At 35.9% G+C, this 23819-nt stretch overlaps 1 protein-coding gene across 3 annotated transcripts in view; it reads right to left on the bottom strand.

Moving 5' to 3' along the window:
• LOC150077559 (uncharacterized) overlaps positions 1-23819 on the bottom strand; it is a 536301-nt gene that overhangs the window by 469060 nt on the left and 43422 nt on the right. For all 3 annotated transcript variants that reach the window (XM_090386199.1, XM_090386201.1, XM_090386200.1), the window contains exons 4-5: positions 11215-11293; positions 2601-2690 (exon numbers count right to left, since the gene is read on the bottom strand). In XM_090386199.1, coding sequence (XP_090242325.1) covers positions 2601-2690; positions 11215-11293 — 169 coding nt within the window. The remainder of the gene's footprint in view (positions 1-2600; positions 2691-11214; positions 11294-23819) is intronic.

Raw genomic sequence — 23819 nt, 5'->3', positions numbered from 1 at the left:
ATTTGGAAAGCTATAGCTTAATATTCAGATAGCCTTTTTTATCAATATTTCAGTGAGAATTTCCTAACTTTCATTCGATAGCTTAATTTAACTTCTTTAGTGATTTAAGTTTTGTCAAAATATTAATTTCTACAAAATTTTGTTAACATAAATTCTGTATTATATTTGTAAATTTAAATTTTGAAATCTTTCTAAAGTTCAAATTTTACTTAAATTATGGTTTGTTACTTCAATGTCCACTTACAATACAAAGTCCAGGGACATCAGTACTCAAACAGAAATGCCTGTAGGCATTTCTAGTGCAAGTCATAACTTCACTGTGTGTATAACCTGTAGCATGTATTCTAAGGCTGGTCTGGTAGACACATTTAGCTCATCTGGTGATTCTTTTCTTTGCAACCGTTGCAAGGAGTGTGCTGATCTCAAATTACAATTTGGCGCATTACAAGAAGAATTTTAGTCACTGAAGAAACAAGTGCTTGCCCTAGAAACCCGTGTAACAGGGAGCTCGTCAGGAATTCAAGTATCACATGACCTGCCAAGTGATGCCAAAAGACCCTTCATACTGAGAAGAGGCTCTGTGACTGAGGCTGAGCCATATGAAATTAGTGATGTCATAATTAGAGATGATTGTTTATTAGAAAAACTTTTAAGCAAAAAGGCAAGTAAGGCTCCCAGAGTTGATGGCATATACCCTGTAGTTTTGAGGGAGTGAAAGGGAATGTATTGAACCATTCAGGTTAATTATGAGGCATCTCTGGACTCAGGGAGACTGCTTTGAAATGGAGAAGTTCTAATGTATTGCCCATACACAAAAGTGGTTCTAAGAGCGGAGTTGGTAACTACAGATGGGTTAATCTGACTTCAGTGGTAGGAAAATCTTAGAGGCAATCCTGGGACATTTAGTTAGATATGACATTCTGAAGAACACACAACATGGCTTTGTTAACGGTAAATCATGCTAAGTAAGACATTTTGGCAAAGTTACTTATGAGCTAGATTTAGGGAATAACTTCAACATAGTTTATTTGGATTTTAGCAAAGCATTTGACTTGGTCCCTCACGAGAGGTTACTGTATAAGCTTGAACAGGTTGAGATTACTGTTAAGATTCTAAGATGGATTGCTGGGTGGCTGCAGGGTAAAAGGCAAAGGATTGTGATTAATGGATATTGGTGTAACATCAGGAGTGGGCCCCTCAAGGATCAGTTCTTGGACCACTGCTGTTTCTCATTTTCATAAATGACATCGACAAAGGGATAGAAGGTATGATGTCAAAATTTGCATACGACATAGATTGGTTAAGTTGTTAATAATCATTGCCTAGAAGCGCTCTTTCAGGATGACTTAAACAGACTTCAAAAATGGTCAGAGAAGTGGCAGCCATGTTTTTATGCTGCTAAATGTAAGGTCTTACATTTGGGGAATAAAAAAGTAAAGTAAAGTGCAGCCATTATCAACCCACTGCAGAGGATGGAAGCCTCCTCAACAATTCATGCTGAGGGAAAATGGACCATAATCTGCCACGCTGGTCCAATGCGGGTTGGCAGATCGACCGTATTCAGCAGTCAGGGGCTTGAACCCCGATCTACTCAGAGCATGTGCTACTGCACTCCCGCTCCTGCCCACTCGGCTACGGAGGCCGTTTTTCCCGACCCACAAATAAATTATATATTTGGTGAGGTTTAATTAAAAAGAGTGGAGAAAAGGGATCTGGGAGTTACAATATGAGCAGTACGAAGTTTTCTGAACAATGTAAACAGGCATCCAGGAAAGCCCATGGTGTCCTATTGATGACTTATCGAACATTATCCATAGAGATAGGGAGGTCATAATCCCACTATATTACACAATTGTAAGACCACATTTGGAATACTGTGTTCAAGTATGGAGACCTCGTCAGAAAAAGGACACTGAGCTTTTTGAAATAGTCCAAAGACAGGCAAATTGAACTATGAGATTAACAGGACGACCATATGAGGAAAAACTCTGATTATGTGGGCTACAGAGCTTGCCAACCAGACACCTCAGAGGTAACCTAATTGAGGGTTATAAGGCTCTGAGAGGGATTAGTAAAATGAATGAAGGTGGAATTCTCACTGTTATAAAGAACTGCAGAACTTGGGGTCATAAATTCAAATTACAGCGGTTGAAGTTTAGATTAGATTGTAGGAAGTTTTCTTTTAGTGAACAAGTCACCGATTGCTAAAACAAGTTGCCCTCACAGGTAGTTGAGGCTGACAGTTTTAATAAATTCAAAGGTCAACTGAATAGTTACCTGTGTGAGAAGTGAAGCATATAATTTGCATTTTCTTATCCACTTGGTGGGGGGGGGGTTTTGCCAGTGCAGCAAAAACCTGTGGCTTTTGCTGCACTGGCAAAATACTATGTATTAGTATTTTCTAATACTAATAATATAACTAATACTAATAATATAAAAAGGCTAATACTATGTACTGTATACAGCATATAGAATAAACTTTATAAAATGAATAAACAATTACTTGAATCTATTTAATCAGTTTCTATTATTTATATCAGCCAGAATAAATTCAATAATCCTACATAGAAATGTTCATTTCAGTAATGAAAATGGCTTACCTGCCAAAATTTGCTGGGAGGTATTCTAAGAAAGTGTCATTCAGATATAATTCTTCAAGATTAATAAGTTGTGTGAACCCTTCAGGTAACCTTAATTAAATTAAAGAAAAAAAGAGAAGAGAATAAAATTGCAGAGGACCAATCAACACCTGTTATTGCATTCAAATCCTCATTTCAATTTTCATGTTAAATTTCATGATAAAAATAACTACTGATTTTATGTTCAGAGTCTCAAGTCATATTTCACTAAAAGCTTAATTTTTCTAACACTTTTCTTTTTTTTTGGATTTACCAAAACTCATCTTGAATCCCAATTCTAATTTGTTGGCCAATACATGTAAACCATGATTACAATGAAGGATTAACAGAAAACCAATGCTAAATTGCAGAAAGAGATGTATATGTAACATTGAGAAATCAATGCTACAGGCATATAACATTGCTTTGCCAGTGATAGTGATACATTAAAATAAAAATATTAAAAGGTATTAAAATACTGACACAATGACAAGCTATCTAAATGTTTAAAAATACCCAAACATTTAGCTGAAATAATGATAGAAAGAAAACTGAACAAAACTCTTTTTATATCACAGAAAGTCATCATATCTGCCATTATGAACTCTCATAGTTACTCGTGAGCTATGACTACTTTATTCATTTTTTTAAAGGTACTCTGTTTCTTATGTTTTATTTCAACAACCTGTTTCTTTATATACTGAACTAGTTTATGAAAATCCATGCTATCTATTATGCATGAAAATAAACCGAACAGTTAGTTGTACAAAACTGATTTTCACCATCATTCATGATGTGAATAAAAATCAAGTGGTGTCCCTTATCTTGACACTTTCATACATATGTCTATGTAATGCTTTAGGAATAACTTAGTTATCCCTAAAGCATTAATTCCTTTCAGGTCAAGTAGACATGTGGCTCCCTTAACCTATGAATGTAATAATCATCTCCCCTAGCTTACTGCTGTCCAGGGGGTGGCTCTAAAGCAGAGCAATAAACAGATATTAATAATAATTATGAAGTACGGTGACATTTTCAGGTATAACTAATTATGTTTCCTTAAATTCATGTACGAGTTCAAAAACTATATCGAATTTTCTTTATCATAACATACAAATTTTTCAAAAAAAAAAAAAACGTTTTTGATGTGAAACATCCTTGGGGCACCTCAACTGAGTGAATCTGATAGTCATCAAAAATGCAATACAGAAATGACATCATCTTCGGCTTCCACCAGAAGCAATTGTTGCAACCATACAATTGCTGCAACCATACAAGTATGATTTGTATGGTTGCAGCATTGTTGTATTGTTGCAACCATACAAGTATGATTGCAACAATACAAATATTTGTAATCAAACATTGCAACAATACAAGTATTTGTAATTAAATACTTGTATTATTGCAATCATACTTCCTACATCTGCCATTTTACTGCAGCTTAAGCAATAACTAATTTCAAATGAGTTGCCAAAAAACAAATCAGATATTAGCCCCCTAGGTCAGACAGCACTTTTCAATGATGAGTTGTGTTCAAGGGTAAGTTGAACTTTAATCCTAAACAAAATGAAACTTTTAAATACCCTTGTGGCTTCAAGAACATTTTTTGCACACATATTCATATGACAATAATCAGATAAAAGATAGGGAAGTCTCATATTTATGTAATTACTGTGTAAGCTTCACTCTAAAGTCTTGGAAATTAATAATTTATTTAAATTACATGCATGTCTATTATTTGGGCATTTTCAAAGACAAATAAATTTTTCCAAATAATGGAGTGGTAAGAGAGCTCGGATGCTCCTGGATGATTAGCCAAGAAGAAGCAACATGTTGGTCAAGTTTTCTTTCCAACGCACACCTGTATTGCCTGCGAACCTTCATACGAAGGATTGCAGGCAATACAAGAAATACTATAAACTAGGTTTATGTTTATGAAAAGAGCTCAGGTTAAGATGATCCAGCTCAAGTTGCTGAATTGTCGATGAAATGACTGAGATTTAAACAAGGACTCTAGTTTGTAAATTGGTTTTGCTACTATCATGAATCCTGTATTTCTAAATAATTGTGCGAGAAATGAAAATCACTGTTCGTCTGTCTGTATCTGTCAAAATATTTATTTCATTATCCAAATCTGGTTGTGAAGTACAATATTCGTCAGTATTCAAAACCTGATTGAAAACCAAAGAGCATTTGCAAGCAAATGGATGATAAGTATTACAGTGTAAAAACATGTCTGTATTTGTAGTTATGATATATTTTAAACTGGATTAAACTGCCTATTCTAGCTAGTATAAGAGTAAGAAAGAGTACAACATATTATTATTAAGTACCTCCATAATGTTGATGATAGTCTGTGAGTTAATTATGCACAATATCCCATTTACAGCCTTTCATTCCACATCATGTACATGACTTGTGGGATGAATGGCTGTAAATATGTTTGCTCAATATTGAATAAATATAATTCAGATAAGAGACTGCTTACACTAAGACCTGTGGATAATCTGAAAATTTATCAGTACACTTTATTTTCAAAGGCTATGTAATTAGTTCTCAATCAAGTTTTACTAATTTGAATACATCTGCATCTGGGAACTTAGTTCTCACTTTCAGAACTTTTGAAAGCAAAGTCCATAACATATCCAAAGTGTGCAGTACTTTAACATTCATGTATAATGAGATAACATCTATCAAAAATAAATGATTGGTGTTAAACAAAAGTTGTTTTTTTTTTTAATTGCAAAGCTGACCATTTCATAACAAGGTTGAATAATATAATATAAATGAGGCACTAAGGTGGAGTTATTGTATGAAGTAATTGGCTTATTTTTATTATTTTATAATTATATTTTTAAACCAGTTGTCCTAGCCTTTAATTCCTTTAACAAAGACAGAAATGTAATCCTTTTTGTAACAGAGTATAAAGCTTTTCCCCTGTATCTATTAAGAAGGTTGTGAAAGAGTGACCATGGTTTCCATATAAATTGAGATGTCTTAGATAATATTGTGAAGATTACTAAAATATTCAGTTTTATTTAAAACTACAACTGTCACCTTCATTGGCATGCTGTATAGCAACATCTTTATTTTTAAAAGGGAGGTTAGTGCTTGGCACTTATGAGCCTTTAAGGTCATCGGGACAACTGTATTCATATTATTTATAACTTCATTAATCTGTTTAATTATTAAATTTTTATTAGTCTTTGTGATAAGTGGAAAATTCAACACCAATTAGAACATGTTTTTTGGGTAGGATATTCAGATGTAAACTATAATGTAATGCTTTTTCCAATACATCTTTCCAATAACTAACTGTTTGGTTACAGCAACAGATAATTGTCACTATCTGCACATGTTCATTGTTAGCGCATCTTCCATACCTCTTTCTTTTGCATTAATCTGTAAATTCTGTTAGTGTGACATTCCTTCACAGCATAAGCCTGCTATGAATTTCAAAGAAAGAATGATTCCTGGATAGTCTGCTCTAACTAAACACAGTTTGTGCTGTGGAGGAGTCTACGGATTTTATGTCTAAGTTATTTAACTTCAAAAATATAAAAGTAAGAATGAAATTTTTTGCTGGAATTTGATTTCTGGGAAGTCTGCTTCAACTGAAGCCAGGCTATGTTGGGGAGGAGTCTATGGACTTTATGTATAAGTTTTTTAAACTCTGTAAGAAATATACCTTTCATATTGAAAAGTACAATTACAATTCTTTATACTGATTATTTATCACCTCGTGCAACTGACCAGTTCTATCCCTCTATATAAGGGATTGGTCAGGCAATGCCTTGAGTAATGCGTACAGGTCTGGAGGCCTCATTTTAGGAGGATGTACAGTTGCTTGAGCAAGTACGGAGAAAGGCAATAAAATTGGTGAGGAGAATGAAAGGGTGGTCTTACCAAGCAAGGCTTAAGTTCTGCAAATTGCAGTGTCTGGAGACTAGGCACCTGCAAGGTGATCTGATTGAGGTGTATAAGGCCTTGAATCAGTTGAGTAGGCTCACTTCTGATGAGATTCTTTCTCTTGCTCAGATTATGAACCTGAGGGAGCATAAATTCAAATTGAGTAAAGACAGTTATAGAATAGATGTGTGGAAATTTGCATTTCCACACATCTATCATTTCCTTTAGCCAGAGGGTAGTTGATTGCTGGAACAAACTTCCATCTGTCGTCGTGGAAGTTGATAGCTTAAATAAATTCAAAAAGGAAGGAACTGGACAAACGTTTAGAGGAAATGGATGTGTGAGATGTTTGGTTTTTTTTTTTTTTTTTTTTTTTTAGCTGATGCTACATAAGATTTCTTTCTTGCATCACATGCCTCTACTACTAGCAGTAGTAGTAGAGGCATGTTTGCATTTATTTCAAAGGAAATAAATGCAAACATTTATTTCCTTTGAAAATGAATAAATAATGGACAAAGCATATTTCCAAATCTTTAATAATTCCGTAAACATGAGCTATCCATACCCTTTATCAAATTAATAGTTATTTAAAATCTACTTTGAGATGCATCTCATAGTCCTTTTATTTAATATCAATATATATATATAAACAACAAATTGGCATATTTATTTAATACACAAATAGTTTCACACAGTGGTAATAATAACATACACAATTGCATAACCAAGTGGGAAAACAGGAGACTCTATACATTAGACATCAGTTAGATAAATATAACACCTGAGAGAATACCAAAAGTAACTGTGGTAATCCTTGTTCTGTAGAAATGAATTGCATAAAAGATTTTTAGAAGAGAGAATGTTGAAGACAATGAACAACCAGACCATCGGTATCCATGAAAACTGATGAAAATGTGGACCAGATTAGAAGTGATCATAGTTTTAGCATTAGAATGGTCGAATCAGAACTCAATATGGACAAAGAAACAGTTAACAAATTTTAACTGAAAATTTAAGCATGAGAAAAGTGTGTTCCAAGATGGGGCCAAAAATTTTGAATGAAGATTAAAGAATGAGAAGTTTGCGAAGAGGTTTTGAAAAAAACTGAAGAAGATCCAGAACTTTTTGAGTACTGTAATTACTTTGGTAAAGGTTGGCTGTTCCAGTCTGACCCAGATACTGAAATACAATCAATGCAATGGAGTTTTCTCATTGTTGACAACTCACCTGCAGATCAAAAGAAGCAAGAATGTCAAAAATCAAAATTGAAAACTATGTTTCTCGTTTTCATTGATATTAAAGGAATTATTATGGCTGAATATGTCCCACCAAATTAGACTGTCAATCAAATATACTTCATTGCAGTTCTGACAAGACTGCATAAAAAAAATTGAAGAAAGAGACCTGAATTATGGAAGGATGGTTGGATGCTCCCTCAAGACAATGCTCCAGTACACAATGTGCTCTCTGTTTGCCAGTTTTAGGCCAAAAAAAATCCTCTGTGTGTGTGTGCGCGCGCGCGCGCACGCACAAGCAAGAGAGAAAACATGCAGCCTTGGGACTTTTTCTCTTTCCTAAACTGAAAAGTTTACTTAAGGGAACCCATTTTCAGTCCACTGAAGCCATTCAGAAATCAGTGTTAAAAGGGCTTACAGAAGATGACTTTCAGAAATGTTTCTGTGCATTGAAGATACAAATAGACCTTGGGACGCACAGTGTGTGTGTGTGTGTGCAAAGCCCAAGGCTTTGAGTATGATATAATTTTGAAGGAGATTTAATGATGATGTAATTTTGAAGGGGGAGAACGTTTAAGGTTTGAAATATTTCATTATATTTATTTTACTGCAACAGTCTCATTATTTAATAACCACACTTTGTATGTTAAATACTCTGCTCTGTTTTGCGCTTCTGTATTTATGTTTCTTCCTATCATGTCTAGTGTGCTCACAAGTTTGGGGAGTGCTCTTGCTCTCCTTAACAATTAACACAATGTACAGTAAGTATCCAGTTGTTAAAGGGTTATGAGATGTAGGCAAGTTCAACGTAAGAATGAAATTTCTTGGTGGAACTCACATTCCTGTTCCCTATGTAAAAATATTCTTTTTTTGCTGCTGTGAGTCCTTGAGACTTTAAGAGTTTACGACTAATTATTTCCTCCTCTGAAACACTAAGGAGATTTCATTCTGAATTTACATCTTGTAAAAGTCAGGATTTTTATGTGGTATTAGTGTGATGGATTTTTTGCTTCAGCAGAAAAGGGTGACATAAAGACATTTTTCCAAAAGGTTCTCTGTGTCAGATACATGATTAGAAACCAAACTAGGTATAGGGCCTAATAAGTGTCTCTGTTCTAGGTTTCATGGCTTTGTTGCTGTTATAAGATTCCATATCATAATTTCTATATCATAGCAAATTATGATATAGAATCATAATTGGGATCCTACAAGAAGACACTAAGTAGCCCAAAAATATATCCACCCCCAGAAAGGAATAAATGTACTCTGAACAGCACGGCTACCCAAATACCATGTGTACACCTCAGTTGGCCTGAATTCTATCTCTTGTATGAGAGTAGGGCACATGTCAGTACAGCTGACTCTTCCAGTCTAGACAAGTCATCTTGAATGAACCATTCCAAGGTCACACGTTTGAGCTGACTGGCATCATCAACCAGGACCTCCCTTTCCAAATTTCCACAGGTAATGGTGTTACAAAGACAGTTAACTTCTAGTTTTTGTTCAAATAGAAATAAGAAAATTTCCCTCCAAAATATGTTATTAAAAAAAGGAAACTTTAAGTTATTGTGAAATGAAGAATTAAGTTTTAATTTAGAAGTGATTTCTAATTTTTTTGTGTCTACTTTTAATTGTAACCGATTTTCTTTGTCAGTAATAAAATAAAAACAAATGCCTTAATAGGGCATATATGTTATTTAAAAACAGGTATTATTTTGATAATTACCTCAGTATATTTTCATTTATATAAAATTTCACATTGTTATAAAACTACTCACATGTTTACATTATTGAGTATAAGCTTTCTTATTTCACTCCACACTGAATATAAATACAACTAAGTTTGTTTCCTCACCACTGCCAGGGCTAATGTATATGACATAACATTTGCAGAGGAGATGTGCAAAACTTGATTATGGATTAAAGTTTAAAGTATTGATTTAGTTTTTCCTGTTTAGTTTAGCTTTTAAAAGTTATGATTATCTTAATGACAATAATTATTCTCACTTTGAAAGAACAAGACTTGCATTCATGTTAAGCATATTCTCCAATGATAAGTGTTGTGAATTTTTTGAATTTCTCAGATTTAGAATTGTTTAATTATATCATTAATGAAATAACATAAGTATTAAATAAGAGGATAACCACTGAGTTCGTACAGCTTCATTTAAAAAACTCTTTACAGATGTCCATTTTTGGAATATTGGCTATCAATCAAGAAGGTACATTTTACAAGGTAAGAGCTTTATATACTGAGTCTTCTTGAAGCAGACAATCTACAATAGACTCAAGCTATTGGTGGTGGATCTCAGTATTGATAAGCTGGAAGATCAACAGCATCACTAGAAGGCCACCCAACCACTACATACAGGTGTGATCACCAAAATGTTTTATATTAGCACCCGAAAATATTTTAATTTTTGATTTGCCTGCTAACTTAAATTTGCCTATTCTTGATTTATATTCAAGAATAAAGCACAATAAAGTTATCAACTAAGAACTTCACAACTTTAACAGATATGATGGACATTATCTTAGTATTTATTGCCACTGTGAATACTACTAAATTTAATAAACCATCTTGCATTTAGTACAAATATATTGTAAATATATATTTGTATTTATACAAATATAAATACATTTCCATATAAAATATATGGAAATGTATTTATATTTCCATATAAAATTGAAGCCAATTTCAAATTTGAAGCCAACATACAAAAACCTCTTCCTGTACCGTTTCCATTAGGACTATAAATTTATAAAGAATTAAAACTACCATGGGAAGAAGCAGAAGGAGAGGATTAGTAACAAGTGTCTCATATATTTCAGGTAAGTCAGAGTTAATAGCAATTCCCAGTAATCCTTTCTAGAATGAAGGGGTTCAATTATTATTGTTATTATTGCCCTCCTCCATAGAAATAAAGGACGAGTTCTGGTGAAATATGTAAAACTTCACTTGTGTATGCTAAGCAACAGAACAATTGGGCAACTTTTTCCTATAACATACAACACATCATGGTGAAAGTGCATTGTCCATAAAGCTACCAGAATCAATAATCCCCCACTTACTGATCAGATGTTTGAAATGACAAAATTTAATATAGGTTAACAAAACAAATGTCTGTCCTTCAAGAATCAATGTCACCAAGAAATCATTAATGAACCTTATGTGTGTTAAATTAATTTGTCTATAAAAGCAGAATTTAAACTATATATTCATTTGTAATTTTTGCTTTTATTATTTTATTTAATTTTTTTTTCACACCAGTAGATGTACCACTAACAAGAGCTGTGCACGGTATGCATGCTGCAATATTGGTATGTTCAGAGCTAAAGGCACAGGTGAATTTTAGGTAATATTTTCCATGGAAAAAAAGGGTGTCTTATGGTTTAGCAAATACAGTACATTAATTCTTCATTCTTAGAATGATAAAAATCTAAATACATACTTGCCCAAAGGGTTAACACTAGCATCAACAATGTTAAGGCACTTGCATCCTTTGATATTATCTGGTATTTCCAGAATCCCTAGAAAATGATATTTCAGTTTATTAATTTTTTTCTTTCAGCATAATTTATTCCAATTTCAATAACAAAGCAAATCCACAACAGTACCATTAGTATATTATTACATAAGATATACCTAATGTAATTATATTTGAAAATATAATTCAAAAATTCTAATACCTTCGGAAGATTTTGGAAAATACAAGGAAAACAAATATCAGGCAGAAGCGCTTACTTAAAAATTTGTAACAAGGAAATAAATGTAATGAGGTATGAAAATTATAAAGGGAAAAAAAATTAGAATACAAATTAAACGCAATGAAAACTAATACAGAGGCTGACAACAATTACTGAAGGGGAGGAAGAGAGTGAAATCAGGAAATTTTGGATATTATCCCTATTATTGGGATAGAAAAGGCCGTGGAACATATATACCAAGTACAGAAAGGCATTACAGGTATATTAGTAATATAATTAGCCAGATGGTACAAGAAAGCCCAATGCTTTTGCTGCACCAGCCAAAAAAAAAAAAAAACATAAATAAAAATAAATAAATAAAAAGTATTAATAGATGAACTATAAAATAAAATAAAATACCTATTTGACCCCCACCTCATGCAAGTGTCTATCCAGCTGACCTTTGAATTTCCCCAGGTTGTCAGTTTCAATGATCCATGAAACTTATTCCAGTAATTATAACTTGCTGGCTAAAAGAAAATTTCCTGCAATCCAGACTAAACCCCCTTCCCATAATTTGAATTTATTGCCCCGAGTACTGGAATCATTTTTAAGAGCAAAAATTCCACCCTCACTCATTTTACTTTCACTTTTCAGAGCCTTAAACACTGTGGTCAAATCTCCTCTAAGGTGTCCTGTAAACAAGACACCTTAGAGGAGATTTGACCACATAATTGAATAGCCTACATAACTGAAGTGTTTCCTCATATGCACGACGTATTTCTGATTTCACCAGGCACACTGCCTGCTACTGGATCCTTAGAAGAAGCTCAATGTTTTCTTTTTAAGTGCAGTCTCCATATATGAAACAGCATTCCAGTGTGGTTTTACAACTGCCTTATAAAGTGGTATTATGATCTCCATTCACAAGAAAATGTAAGATAAATGACAGGAACACCATGGGCCTTCCTTGCTACCTATCTACACTGCTCAAAGAACTATACATCCAACTGTATTGTAACTCCCAGATCCCTTTCTTCCATCACTATTTACTAATTTCAGTTCAATTGTACAAGTTATTTTGAAGTTGCTATTCCGCAAAGATATGACCAATACATCTTAAATTTTGCTGCATTAAAACACAGCTGCCATTTTTCTGACCATCCCTGGAGAGTATGTAAGTCATCATGAAGAACTGCTCAGATCATGATATCATCTGAAAATTTTAACAATACACCCTGTATCCTTTCATCAATGTCATTCAGAAAAATCATAACAGTAGTGGTCCAAGTACTGATCCTTGGGTAACCTCACCTCTTATGTTAGCCCAATCTGAAGAATAACTACAGCATCAGCAAAAAAAAAATTACACTTTTCCATTTCACCCATCCATTTGCTCCAAAAGTTTGTCCAGTTTGTTTGTTTTGTCCATCTGAGCAAGAGAAAGAATCCCATCAGCACTGAGCTTGTTCAAACTATTCAAGGCCTTATACACCTCAATCAGATCACATTGCAAGGTGCCTATTCTTCAGATGCTGCAATTAGCAGAACTTAAGCCTTCCTTGGTAAGAGCAACCCTTTCTTTCCCTCACTAATCTCATTGTCCTTCTCTATACTTTTCTTGGCGCAGTATAACCATAATCGTTTTTGTGCCAGTAAAATCAAAATCAATCAACCTTCTCTATACTTGTTCCTAAAATGAGGCCCCCAGAACTGTACACAATATTACCCTGGAACCCTGGGGGATTCCACTAATAACATTAGTCTAAGAAGAGCAGTGTCCATTGATTACCACTCTCTGTCTTCTCTCACTCAACCATCCCTTTATCCATAGCAGCAACTTGCCTCCAATACCACACTGCTCCAATTTACAGCAGTCTTGCATGTGCAACAATATCAAAAGCTTTCCTGAAATCCAAGTATATGATATCAAAGTGATTATTTGCATCCAGTTCCTCTGTGACCACATCATAGTATCCAATAAAATTGGTCAGACAAGACTTCCCCTTAACAAACCCATGCTGTGTCTGAACTATAACTGCAGCCTTGTTTAGATGATCCTGCAATGCTTCTTTAACCAGTAACTCCATTATTTTCCCAGAACACAAGTTAAACTAACAGGTCTGTAATTACCTGCAACACCCTTTAATCCCTCTTTGTGAATTGCGGATACATATACACATCTTCAGTCCATGGGAACATTCCCTGAGTCCAAGGATGCTCTCATAATTATGGCTAAGGGTTTGCTTACTTCCTTTGCTCCTCCCCTTTAATATAACTGGATAGATCCCGTCCACCTCAGGTGACTTTCTTATGTTTAATTCAACAATTTTTCTTCCACTTTGCTCTGAGTTATTACAAAATCATTTAGTTCCCCGTTAAGAGTTTAATAAACTTCTGGCTTCCAGTTTCCTACACAATTCCTCATGTTTGAATGTAGATGCAAAATACTCACTCAGTTTTTCAGCTATCTGAGCATCAACAGTAGAACCATCTCCTAAAAAAGGCTTCTGAGGTTGGGCAAATTCATATCTTAGCAATAAATAAACTCATACACGTGGGCGAGACAAAACGACGGCTCAAGGATCATCTGGGGGAGCATGCAAATGCTATAAAAACCACTGATTACAACAAGTCTGCTGTGGCCAAGCATTTTTGGGAGAGGCAGCATCAAATCTCCCCAGAGGATGCGGTTATTGTGGATCGAGCGCATGGGTTCTGGGACCGTAAATGGCTCGAGAGCTTACAAATCAGTTCATCCGACAACAATATCATGAATAGGGAGAGAGGTATGCGTATGCATCCTCTGTTTGAAACCATTGTCCTAAGTACAGATGAACGGTTTTGCTTGGCACACTCCCGAGCTGTTTCCGCTTCCAGTTCAGACCATTCGCCGACTGAACCACGTGTATAAGTACCGTGAGCCTGTTATATAAGGAAGTGCTGCAGGAAGTTTTGTTACTGATGAGGAAGGAAGCCGATGCTTCCGAAAGCTCCAGGTTTTTAATGCTTTTAATCCGGTTTATTTTAGTATATTTTATTGCAAGGATTTTATTACAGTTTTAATGTTTTCACAATGTACATAATTTAATTTATTATAATATCAGTTTTTGTAAATACATAGTGTAGTAATTTTATTTATTTTAATTTGTAAATTTTCAGTTACAGTAAAATACTTATTCTTATGGTTGGTGTAGGAGTTTATTTATTGCTAAGTCGAACCATCGATATCAAGTGGACCTATCTGATTCATGCCTGTCCTTCTAGAGTTTACATATGCTGTTTTTCTTTGGATCCTTTGCCAAAGATTTCTTGTAATCAATTCACAAAGGAGGTTGCCTAACCTCCTTTGTGAATTGATTACAGACTGGCTTATATCTACCATAGGCTTCTGTATCCCTGATAATTTATATGAATTCCATGCATTTTTCTTCTCTGCCACTAGCCTCATTAATTCATCTGACATCTATTTAGGTATAAATCTGAACAGTATTTCTTAGTTGGTATGAAAAGCCTTGTATTGGAGGCTTGAAGTGGTGGAACTATGTTTAGTCTCCAGAGCTAAGTTCCGGTCATCCCTTCCCCATCTCTTCCATCATGCAGTATGACTGATGACTTTTGAGGAAATGATGAACATCATGGCGAGATCCAATCTTCTTTACATTTTGAGGGTGCAGTTCCAAAACAGTGTTCGCAGGCCGGCCACTAGTTAGTACACAGGACTGAACCTACTGGTAACTCTTTAGGAGGCTTCTGGATCAGCTAGTGTATAATCTTAGTACCTCTACTCTGGCAGACAGTGACTGGAGGGAGTCCGAGTAGTGTGTATGCGGGGGCATTGTCGAGGCCATGTCATGTCAAGGATCTGGGTATATTCTTACGGTATGTAGGACATATCCAAAAATTTGATTACTTCATACAGATGTCTCCCACCCACTTTTTACTACTATTGAATAACACCATGAATTGTCAAACTAATAGAGTAAGCTTAACTGTGAAATGATCTAAACCGCCCAAACACTTCCTAGTTCATTTCACAAATATACATGGTCTCAATTCGAATCTCAATGATGTCCATTTCCACTTGCAGTCTGCCAAACCCCATGTACTTTTTCTGACAGAATCTCAGTTATCGTTTAATTCAACTACTCCTCATCTCAGTTGCCCAAATTATTCACTCTATGATTCCTTTTGCCTCAAAGGTGGTACTTGTGCATATGTCAGTTCCGATATTCCCTGTCAGAGAATCGGTAGTTTGGAATCTCCTTTCTTCGATCTTCTCTGACATAAAATCTCTTAACTCACTGTGTCAAATTCATCTGTTGTCTCTACCATTTTCCCAACATCACTAATTACTTGAAGCTGTTCGACTTCCTCTCTTTGCAACTTACTTTCTCCACTCCAACTTTCCTAACAGTGAGGAAATTTTCCATGGTGATTTTAATGTTCACAACTCCAGCTGGCTTCCGTTTTCTAGTCACACCAACCCAGCTGGTTGAAATGCTAAGGCTTTTGCAATTACTAATGACCTTACACAGACTGTTCATTTACCTACAAGAATACCGGACAATCCTAACCATACAGCCAACACGCTTGATCTTTTTCTCATGAACAACCCTTCTAAGTACACGGCTGAAGTGAGTCGATCCTTTAGGTACCTCAGATCACAACTTGGTGATTGTCTCTTCTCCGATGGAGCCTTTATCTCATGGCTATTCCAACCTCATGTTGTTTGGAATTACAAGAATGCAAAATAGGATGACCTGCGAGATTTCTTTTCTTCATTTCCTTGGTCAGACTACTGTTTCAAAACTTCTGAAGTCAGCATTTGCTCAGATCATGTCAGTGAAATTATTCTTGTAAGAATGGAATCCTTTATTCCACACTCCACTCTAAAATCTCGTCCTTTATCTAAACCTTGATTTTCCAATAAATGTGCTAAGGCTGTTCAAGACAAGAATGTTGAATATCGTAATTGGCTTGTTTCCAATTCTTCCATTTCATTTTCTGCTAAGAGTAGAAAATTTGCTTCTTGCCTTAATGGTAGCCGAGCAGTCTGGTCTCTTGCCAAAGCTATTGGCCGTAACTTTTGCCCATATCTGCTCCCACCTCTGTCAAAACCAGATGGTTCTGTTGTCACTTCACCCAAGGATAAAGCTGACCTGCTAGCATCCCATTTCTCTTCCAACTCATGTATTAATGATCTTGGTAAAACACCTCCCACCATTCCCAACATGCTCCATTCAATGCCTACTGTGGTTTTTCTTCAAAATGATGTTAGAAGGATTTTGACGAATCTCAATGGTAAGAAAGCTCCAGGTCCTGATTGTATTTCTCCATTCGTTCTCAAAACCTGTACTCCTGAACTTACCCCTGTTCTTTGCCGCCTTTTTCATTTTCTTATTCCAAAGGTGGTTTCCTTCTGCTTAGAAATTTGCTCACATCCAGCCAGTTCCTAAAAAGGATGACAAGTCTCTCCCATCCAATTATCATCCCATTGCAATTACTTCTACTCTTTCTAAAGTAATGGAAAAATCAATTAACCGTCAACTCGAACTACCTAGAAACCTTCCGTCTGATCAACGATCGCCAGCATGGATTCCGTCAGTGTCAATCCACTGGTGATATTCTGGCTTATTTTAACCATTTATGGCCAAATTCAATGGAAAAGTTTGGTGAAACACAAGCAGTTGCTCTTGACATCTCAAAGGCTTTCAATTGTATTCGGCATAAAGGTCTTCTAAACAAGCTTCCATCTTATGGTTTGCCAACTGTTTTTTTGTAATTGGTTATCCAGTTTTCTCTCTGACCGCTAACTGAGGGTGATGGTAGATGGCTCTCTGTCTTCTAACTTCTCCACTAATGCTGGTGTCCCCTCAAGGTTCAATTCTTTCCCCCCACTCTTTTCCTCTTGTATAGTAATGACCTTCTTCCATTGACTAGAAATCCTATCCATAATTTTGCCGATGATAGCACATTGCATTCCATTTTCCATTTTGAAAAACCTTGCCCTGCTCAACCAGCTTCAACTTCTCGAATATCCGCTACCAATTCCTATCTCCGGGTAATTCTCCAGTGGGGCAAAGACAACTTAGTTGATTTCAATCCTTCTAAACCTCAGTGTGTCCTATATCTCGCAAAAAAGGATTCTTCTGCTCTTATGCTTATCTTTGATGACACTTCGATTTCTAGGCAAAATGATATATCTCTTTTGGGGATTACCCTGACTTCTAATCTCTCTTGGCACAAGCACATTACAAATATTGCTTCCTCTGCATCTAAAAAACTTGGTTTTCTCTTTCACTCTCAGCGTTACTTTTCTTCCAAACAGCTGTTCACTCTGTACAAATCGCAAATCTGCCCTACCATGGAATATTGCTCCCACATCTGGGGCAGTGCCCCCAAAACCTCTCTCAGGCTTCTAGATCCCATTCAGAAGAGGGCAGTTAGGTTAATTAATGACTCCTCTCTAACAGAATCTCTCCTCTCACTTCTCATAGATGTACTGTTTCTGCTGTATTCCTTTTCTACAAATACTTCCATGGACACTGTTCTTCTGAATTGGCTTCTATAATTCCTGCTCTCTCTTTCAAAACAGTCCGAACACGTGCCGCCACCAGCCAACATCCATTTACTGTCCAATTTCAAACTCGCAAAACCTACTTTTCATCTTCCTTGTTTATTCATTCAACTGCCATTTTCTGGAACAACCTTCTTCATACGTATTTCCTGAAAATTGTAGTCTACAGAAGTTCAAATCTAATGTCAACAAATATCTTCTTTTGTCTTCTCAACCTCCAACTCAAGCAGGGTACTAAGTACTATAGGTTCTAATACCTCTCGTGTTTGGGGTGTTTCATAAAAAAAAAAAAAAAAAAAAAAGTAGCTTCCAAGATTAATTCCTTGAATCCTTCCCATTTAGAATTTTTCCTGTTGGTAACATCATCATCAGCTGTGCCATCTGGTATTATGGAGGCGGATAGTTTGAATAAATTCAACAAAGAACTAGATAAACCATTAGAGGGGATGGACAGATAAAATGGAAGTGTTGGCTTTTTTTGCTTTTTTTTTTTTTTTTTTTTTTTGCTGACTTATAAGCTTGCTTTCTTGCATCATTTGCCACTACAAGAAAGTAAATAATTATGCCAAGTAAGATAAGTGATGGCAAAAGAACCAATAATTGAGACTACCAAAAGTAGTAAGGGAGGCTTGACTGACTGTAGATGGACAAAACTAATTTTGTAGCTGAAATCATATATATTTGTGAATTGAATTGGAATATTTTTGCAAATAAGTTTGTTCCATTAGTTTTACCATTCATAAGATGTATATGAGGGAAAATTTTGGTGGGGAGATATATAAAGAGGAAATTTTTAGATTTGGCATACACACACGCCCATTTCCTTCTCATAATGTGACCCTGGTAGTGCTCATACTCACACATACAACTGAGACCTACTTCTTGTCACAGCTGGTAGAGCAGAGGGAGAGAGAAAATACACCAGCTGATCCAGATGCATCCTAGAACATTATCAAATGCTTCAGTCCAACAGACTATCTGGTGATGGTTTGGATCTATTCATAATGCCCTTCATTATCTCGAAAGAGGACTCTCACAGAGTGATAGTTAACACGAGATGCCCAAGTCTGTACTGAGACCAAATATTGTTTAAACCACTTAAACTTCCACTAAGGAAAGTGGTCATATTGCACCATGTGACAATTGTTAACTACCACCTTGTATTGCCTAGTTACACAAAGGGTTGACTATTTCTCCAGGTGTGTGGTGTAGAAGCCACACCTCAACCCCTGCTTACACTGGTTTGCACCAGCACATTCAACTTCTAGTATATTAGCACAGTGGTTCCCAAACTACTGAGATCTATGGACCCTTTCAAAAATCAGAAACAGTTTACAGGCCCCTTCAAAAATCAAAAAAAGTTTGAAGATCCCTATATATACTTTTACATATATTTGAATAACGTTAAAATAGTTTGTAACTGAATCTTTCATGATAAAAATAAAATAAAAAGGTACAGCAAACATCAGAGGCAGCAAAAAACATATTCCTCTACATGATGCTTTAAATCATCATCATCAGCCATTTTCAATCCACTGCAGGATGAAGGCCTCTCCAGCAACTTTCCAGTTCCTCCTGTTTTGAGCACTGGCCATCCATTTATTATCCAAAAACTCATGAATATCATCTATCCATCTCTGCCTTTGTCTTCCAGGTTTTCTTCTAGCCATTAGAAAATAACCATTCTGTTATTTTCTTAGTCCATCTGTCATCATGTCTTTGAGCTATGTGTCCTGCCCAAGACCATTTTAGTTCTTTAGTTTTGATAAAAAAAAAAAAAGTAAAGTGCAGCCATTATCAACCCACTGCAGGGTGGAAGCCTCCTCAACAATTCATGCTGAGGGAAATGGACCATTATCTGCCACGCTGGTCCAGTGCGGGTTGGCAGATCGACCGTATTCAGCAGTCAGGGGCTTGAACCCCGGTCTACTCAAAGAGCGTGTGCTACTGCACTCCCGCTCCTGCCCACTCGGCTACGGAGTTTTGATAAGATGTCCTTTACTTGAGTTTGCTGCCTAATCCATGTGTTTCTCTTCTTATCTAAGAGTCTGATTCCCAATATAATTCGTTCCATTCTTTGCTGTGTAGTTCTCAGCTTCTCTTCCATTCTTTTGGTGAGTGTCCAACTTTCACTTCCATAAGTCATGGTGGGGAGTATACATTGGTTCATTATTTTACATTTCAGACAAACTGGGATATTGTCTGGGATATGCTCTTCAGTATGTGACTAAATTTCTTGAATGCTATCCATCCAAAATTTATTCTTCTCTTGACTTCCAGCAATTTATCATTATTACAACTAATAACTTGTTTTTTTTTTTTTTTTTTTGTTTTTTTTTTGATTTGGTAGTTGTTGGCGCATCGGCTTCTGTGGCCATATTGCACCTCCCAAGGTTTTTGCAGTACTTTGATCCAAGCCCGAGGCGGGAATCGAACCCGCGACCTTTGGGTTGCCGAGCAGGCACTTTACCCACTCGGCTAGCCCGGTCGGCCTAATAACTTGTCCCAGATAAGTATGACTCCACCTTTTCAATTACTGCTCCTTCAATCATTATTTCCCTTTCTGTGGCATACTTGTTCATCATTACTTTTGTTTAAGCCATATTCATCTTTAGTCCAAAATCCTTACTAACTGTGCATAACTGATTAAGATTTTCCTTTAATTCTTTGGGATCGTGGCTTATGACCACAATGTCATCTACAAATCGTAAATGGTTTAGGTACTGTTCCGTTCACATTGACTCCTTTCTGCACCCAGTCTAATCTTCTGAAAGCTTCCTCAAGGGCAGCAATAAACAGCTTCGGAGATATTGTGTCTCCTTGTCGAACTCCTTTCTCGATTTTAAATTTCCTACTGTCTTTGTCTAGTTTAATAAAGGAGGTAGCACTCTCGTATATTTTCTTCAAAATCATAATATATGGGGTATCTATGCCTTGTCTTTCCAGTGCCCGAAACATTGCCTTATGCTGTATGGAGTCAAATGCCTTTTCATAATCCACAATTTTATATTCATTTGCTTTCTCCATTAGCTGTGATATTACGTGAAGGTGATCCATAGTTGAGAATCCTGTCCTAAAGCCAGCTTGCTCTTTCGGTTGACTCTCATCAAGTATTGTTTCTAATCTGTTAGTAATGACCCTTGTGAACAACTTGTAGATGTGGGATAACAAGCTAACTGGTCTATAATTTCCAATTTCTGATTTATCTCCTTTCTTATGCAGCAAAACTATGATTGCATTATTCCACTGCTTAGGCGTCACACCTTTTCTAATGCACTTTGTGAAGAGCCTTGCCAGTTTTTGCATTATGTCTCTTCCTCCCAATTTTAACAACTCTACAGTAACTTCATCTTCCCCTAGGGCTTTCTGATTCTTCATTTTCTTCAATGCATGTTCTACCTCATCAGGAAGAATATCAGGTATGTCGCACGTGTTGCTACTTTGCAATCCATCTTCCCCACTACTGGCATCATTCCCTCGCTCCTTGTATAATTCTCTATAGTAGTCTTCTGCTATTTGAATTATGCCTTCTCTGCTGTTTATTCTTCACTGTTCTTCACCATCGCTATTCTTCAGTTTCAGTATCATTTGTCTTTCTGTATTACTGCTCATGGCTGCTGATTTAAATCCTTTGTTTTCCCTTAGTTTTTCCCTTTGTTTTCCCTTAATTTTTCCCTTCTACTTTTCTTGTGTTAAATCTTCTTATGTCCTCTCTGAGTCTCTTTCTAATGGCTTTGCATCTCAGTATACTCAATTTTCTTGCTTGAAATACAAATGCTTGAAATATAACCATACAAATAAATTAGAATGAGTTAAAAAAAAAAAAAAAAATATATATATATATATAGATATTATTTTTTAACTCTCATTCTAATTTATTTGTATGGATATATATATATATATATATATGTTTCTCTGTATATATACATACGTATGAACACTGGGTTTTCTGAAAAGAAAATTCAAAGTTTCATGTTTAAAACAACTCAACTTTATTTATCATCGATTTGCTACACATAGAACAAATAATTTGACTAGTTCCAGAGGATCTATTTCATGGATCCCCTGGAACTGGTCTGCGGAACACAATTTGGGAAATGTACTAGCACATTGTTTTCAGACCTCACATATGGAAGGCATACCCACAGTTATTAACAAGTCATTTCAACAAGCAAGAATTTGGTTGTTGCAGAATAACTGAACTTTGTTGAAATTCAACCTACCTGATTCACAAGTAAGAATACCAAGTGGCAACCTTAGCAATCATCACAGAAAAAGGAAGTCTGCATCCTACCTCAGGCACCATTAGCTCTTATCTTTGAATTTCACTACTGGTTTTGGTAAACCCCATGGCAAGTTTCTAGAACAATCGTCTGTTTCCACTGTGTTAAACCTAACCTGCATCCTTTCCAAACTGTAGCCTAACTTTTTGACATTATGCCTGTCTCCTCTTTTTTTTTTTTTTTTTTTTTGTAATTTTATAATTTTGAAATTTTTATAATTGCACACCTTTGCCTTATATAATATATATAATCACCTCTAACCCCACTGGAAAAGCTCTTGTATATCATTTACAGAACTTCATTGGCTGTTGTAGCAGTTTGTTTGCACTGCTCAGAGAATTTCATGTTAGACAGTAGAATTAACCCTATATCATTTTAATACTCCACTACCTTAAGTTTAGTATCACCCAGATAGTATCTTATTCTGGGATTACTACTACCACCCAAATGCAGTAGCTTGCATTTAACCTGAGTATCTCGCACTGTTAAACCTCAATTGTCATTTGCCCGTGCATCTGCTGAGTTTATCTAAATCATCTTAAATAGCATATCCTGAATACTGAATAAACTGGAGCAATAACCACTGTGCCCAACTATCTATTATCAATACATTTTGGCACCAAACTGGAAATACCTACATAAATATCATTAATCAATAATAACAACAGTAAGGGGGAATAACATTGCCCCTGATAACACTGCCACTAATCACATTAATCCATGAAGGGAGTGGCCATTTATAACCACCCTTCCTCTCCAACCATTTAACCATCCTTCTGCAATAGTAGTAACTCACCTCCTAATGCTGCATTGCTGTTAATGGAAAAGCTATTAATAATATGGATAGAAAATCAAATTCAGGTGTGAGTGCCCCTGATTCTAATGGCCATTCAAGCAAAAGCATTTATGAAGATACATCGGCTTACTTATCAGCTGGTGCCTCGGCAGCCAGGTGGGCAGGAGCAGCAGTGCGTAACACATGCTTCTTGATTAGACCGGGGTTCGAGCCCATGAGCCACAAAATATGGAGGATGCGGAAAGGTCAGGGAATGACCGCCGCATATCCCCGGAGCAATATGGCCTTAGTTGCTAATGCTCCTAAAAACCAAATAACAACAACTTATCAGCTGAAGACGTTGATTCTGGCGATGATGCTTGCCAGAATCAGTGTCTGGCGATGATGCTCAAGAGGTAAAATTTGCTGACATTATGCCTGTCTCCTCTCTTTTTTTTTTTTTTTTTTTGTAATTTTATAATTTTTGTAATTGCACACTTTTGTAATTTTGTAAACTTTCGCAATTTTTCCTACATGATGAACATGTAAAATAATTCTATTTTACATGTTCATCGAACATTTCTTTTTTGCTTCAATCAAATTCAGCAAGCATAGTTGTGAGTGCTGCATAAGCATTTAGGGAAATTCTGACTTAAGCAGAGTTCCACGGAACGCAACCCTTATGTAAGTCAGGGAGTGGCTGTATATGTCAATTTCTTGCATCCAGTTCCT

The sequence above is a fragment of the Mastigoproctus giganteus genome, chromosome 12 (genome assembly GCF_048544385.1).
Source record: "Mastigoproctus giganteus isolate SK-2022 chromosome 12, ASM4854438v1, whole genome shotgun sequence".
NCBI classification, from domain to species: Eukaryota; Metazoa; Arthropoda; class Arachnida; order Uropygi; family Thelyphonidae; genus Mastigoproctus; species Mastigoproctus giganteus.
Note: the sequence above shows the minus strand (reverse complement) of the source record. Positions and strands in the feature narration are given on the sequence as shown.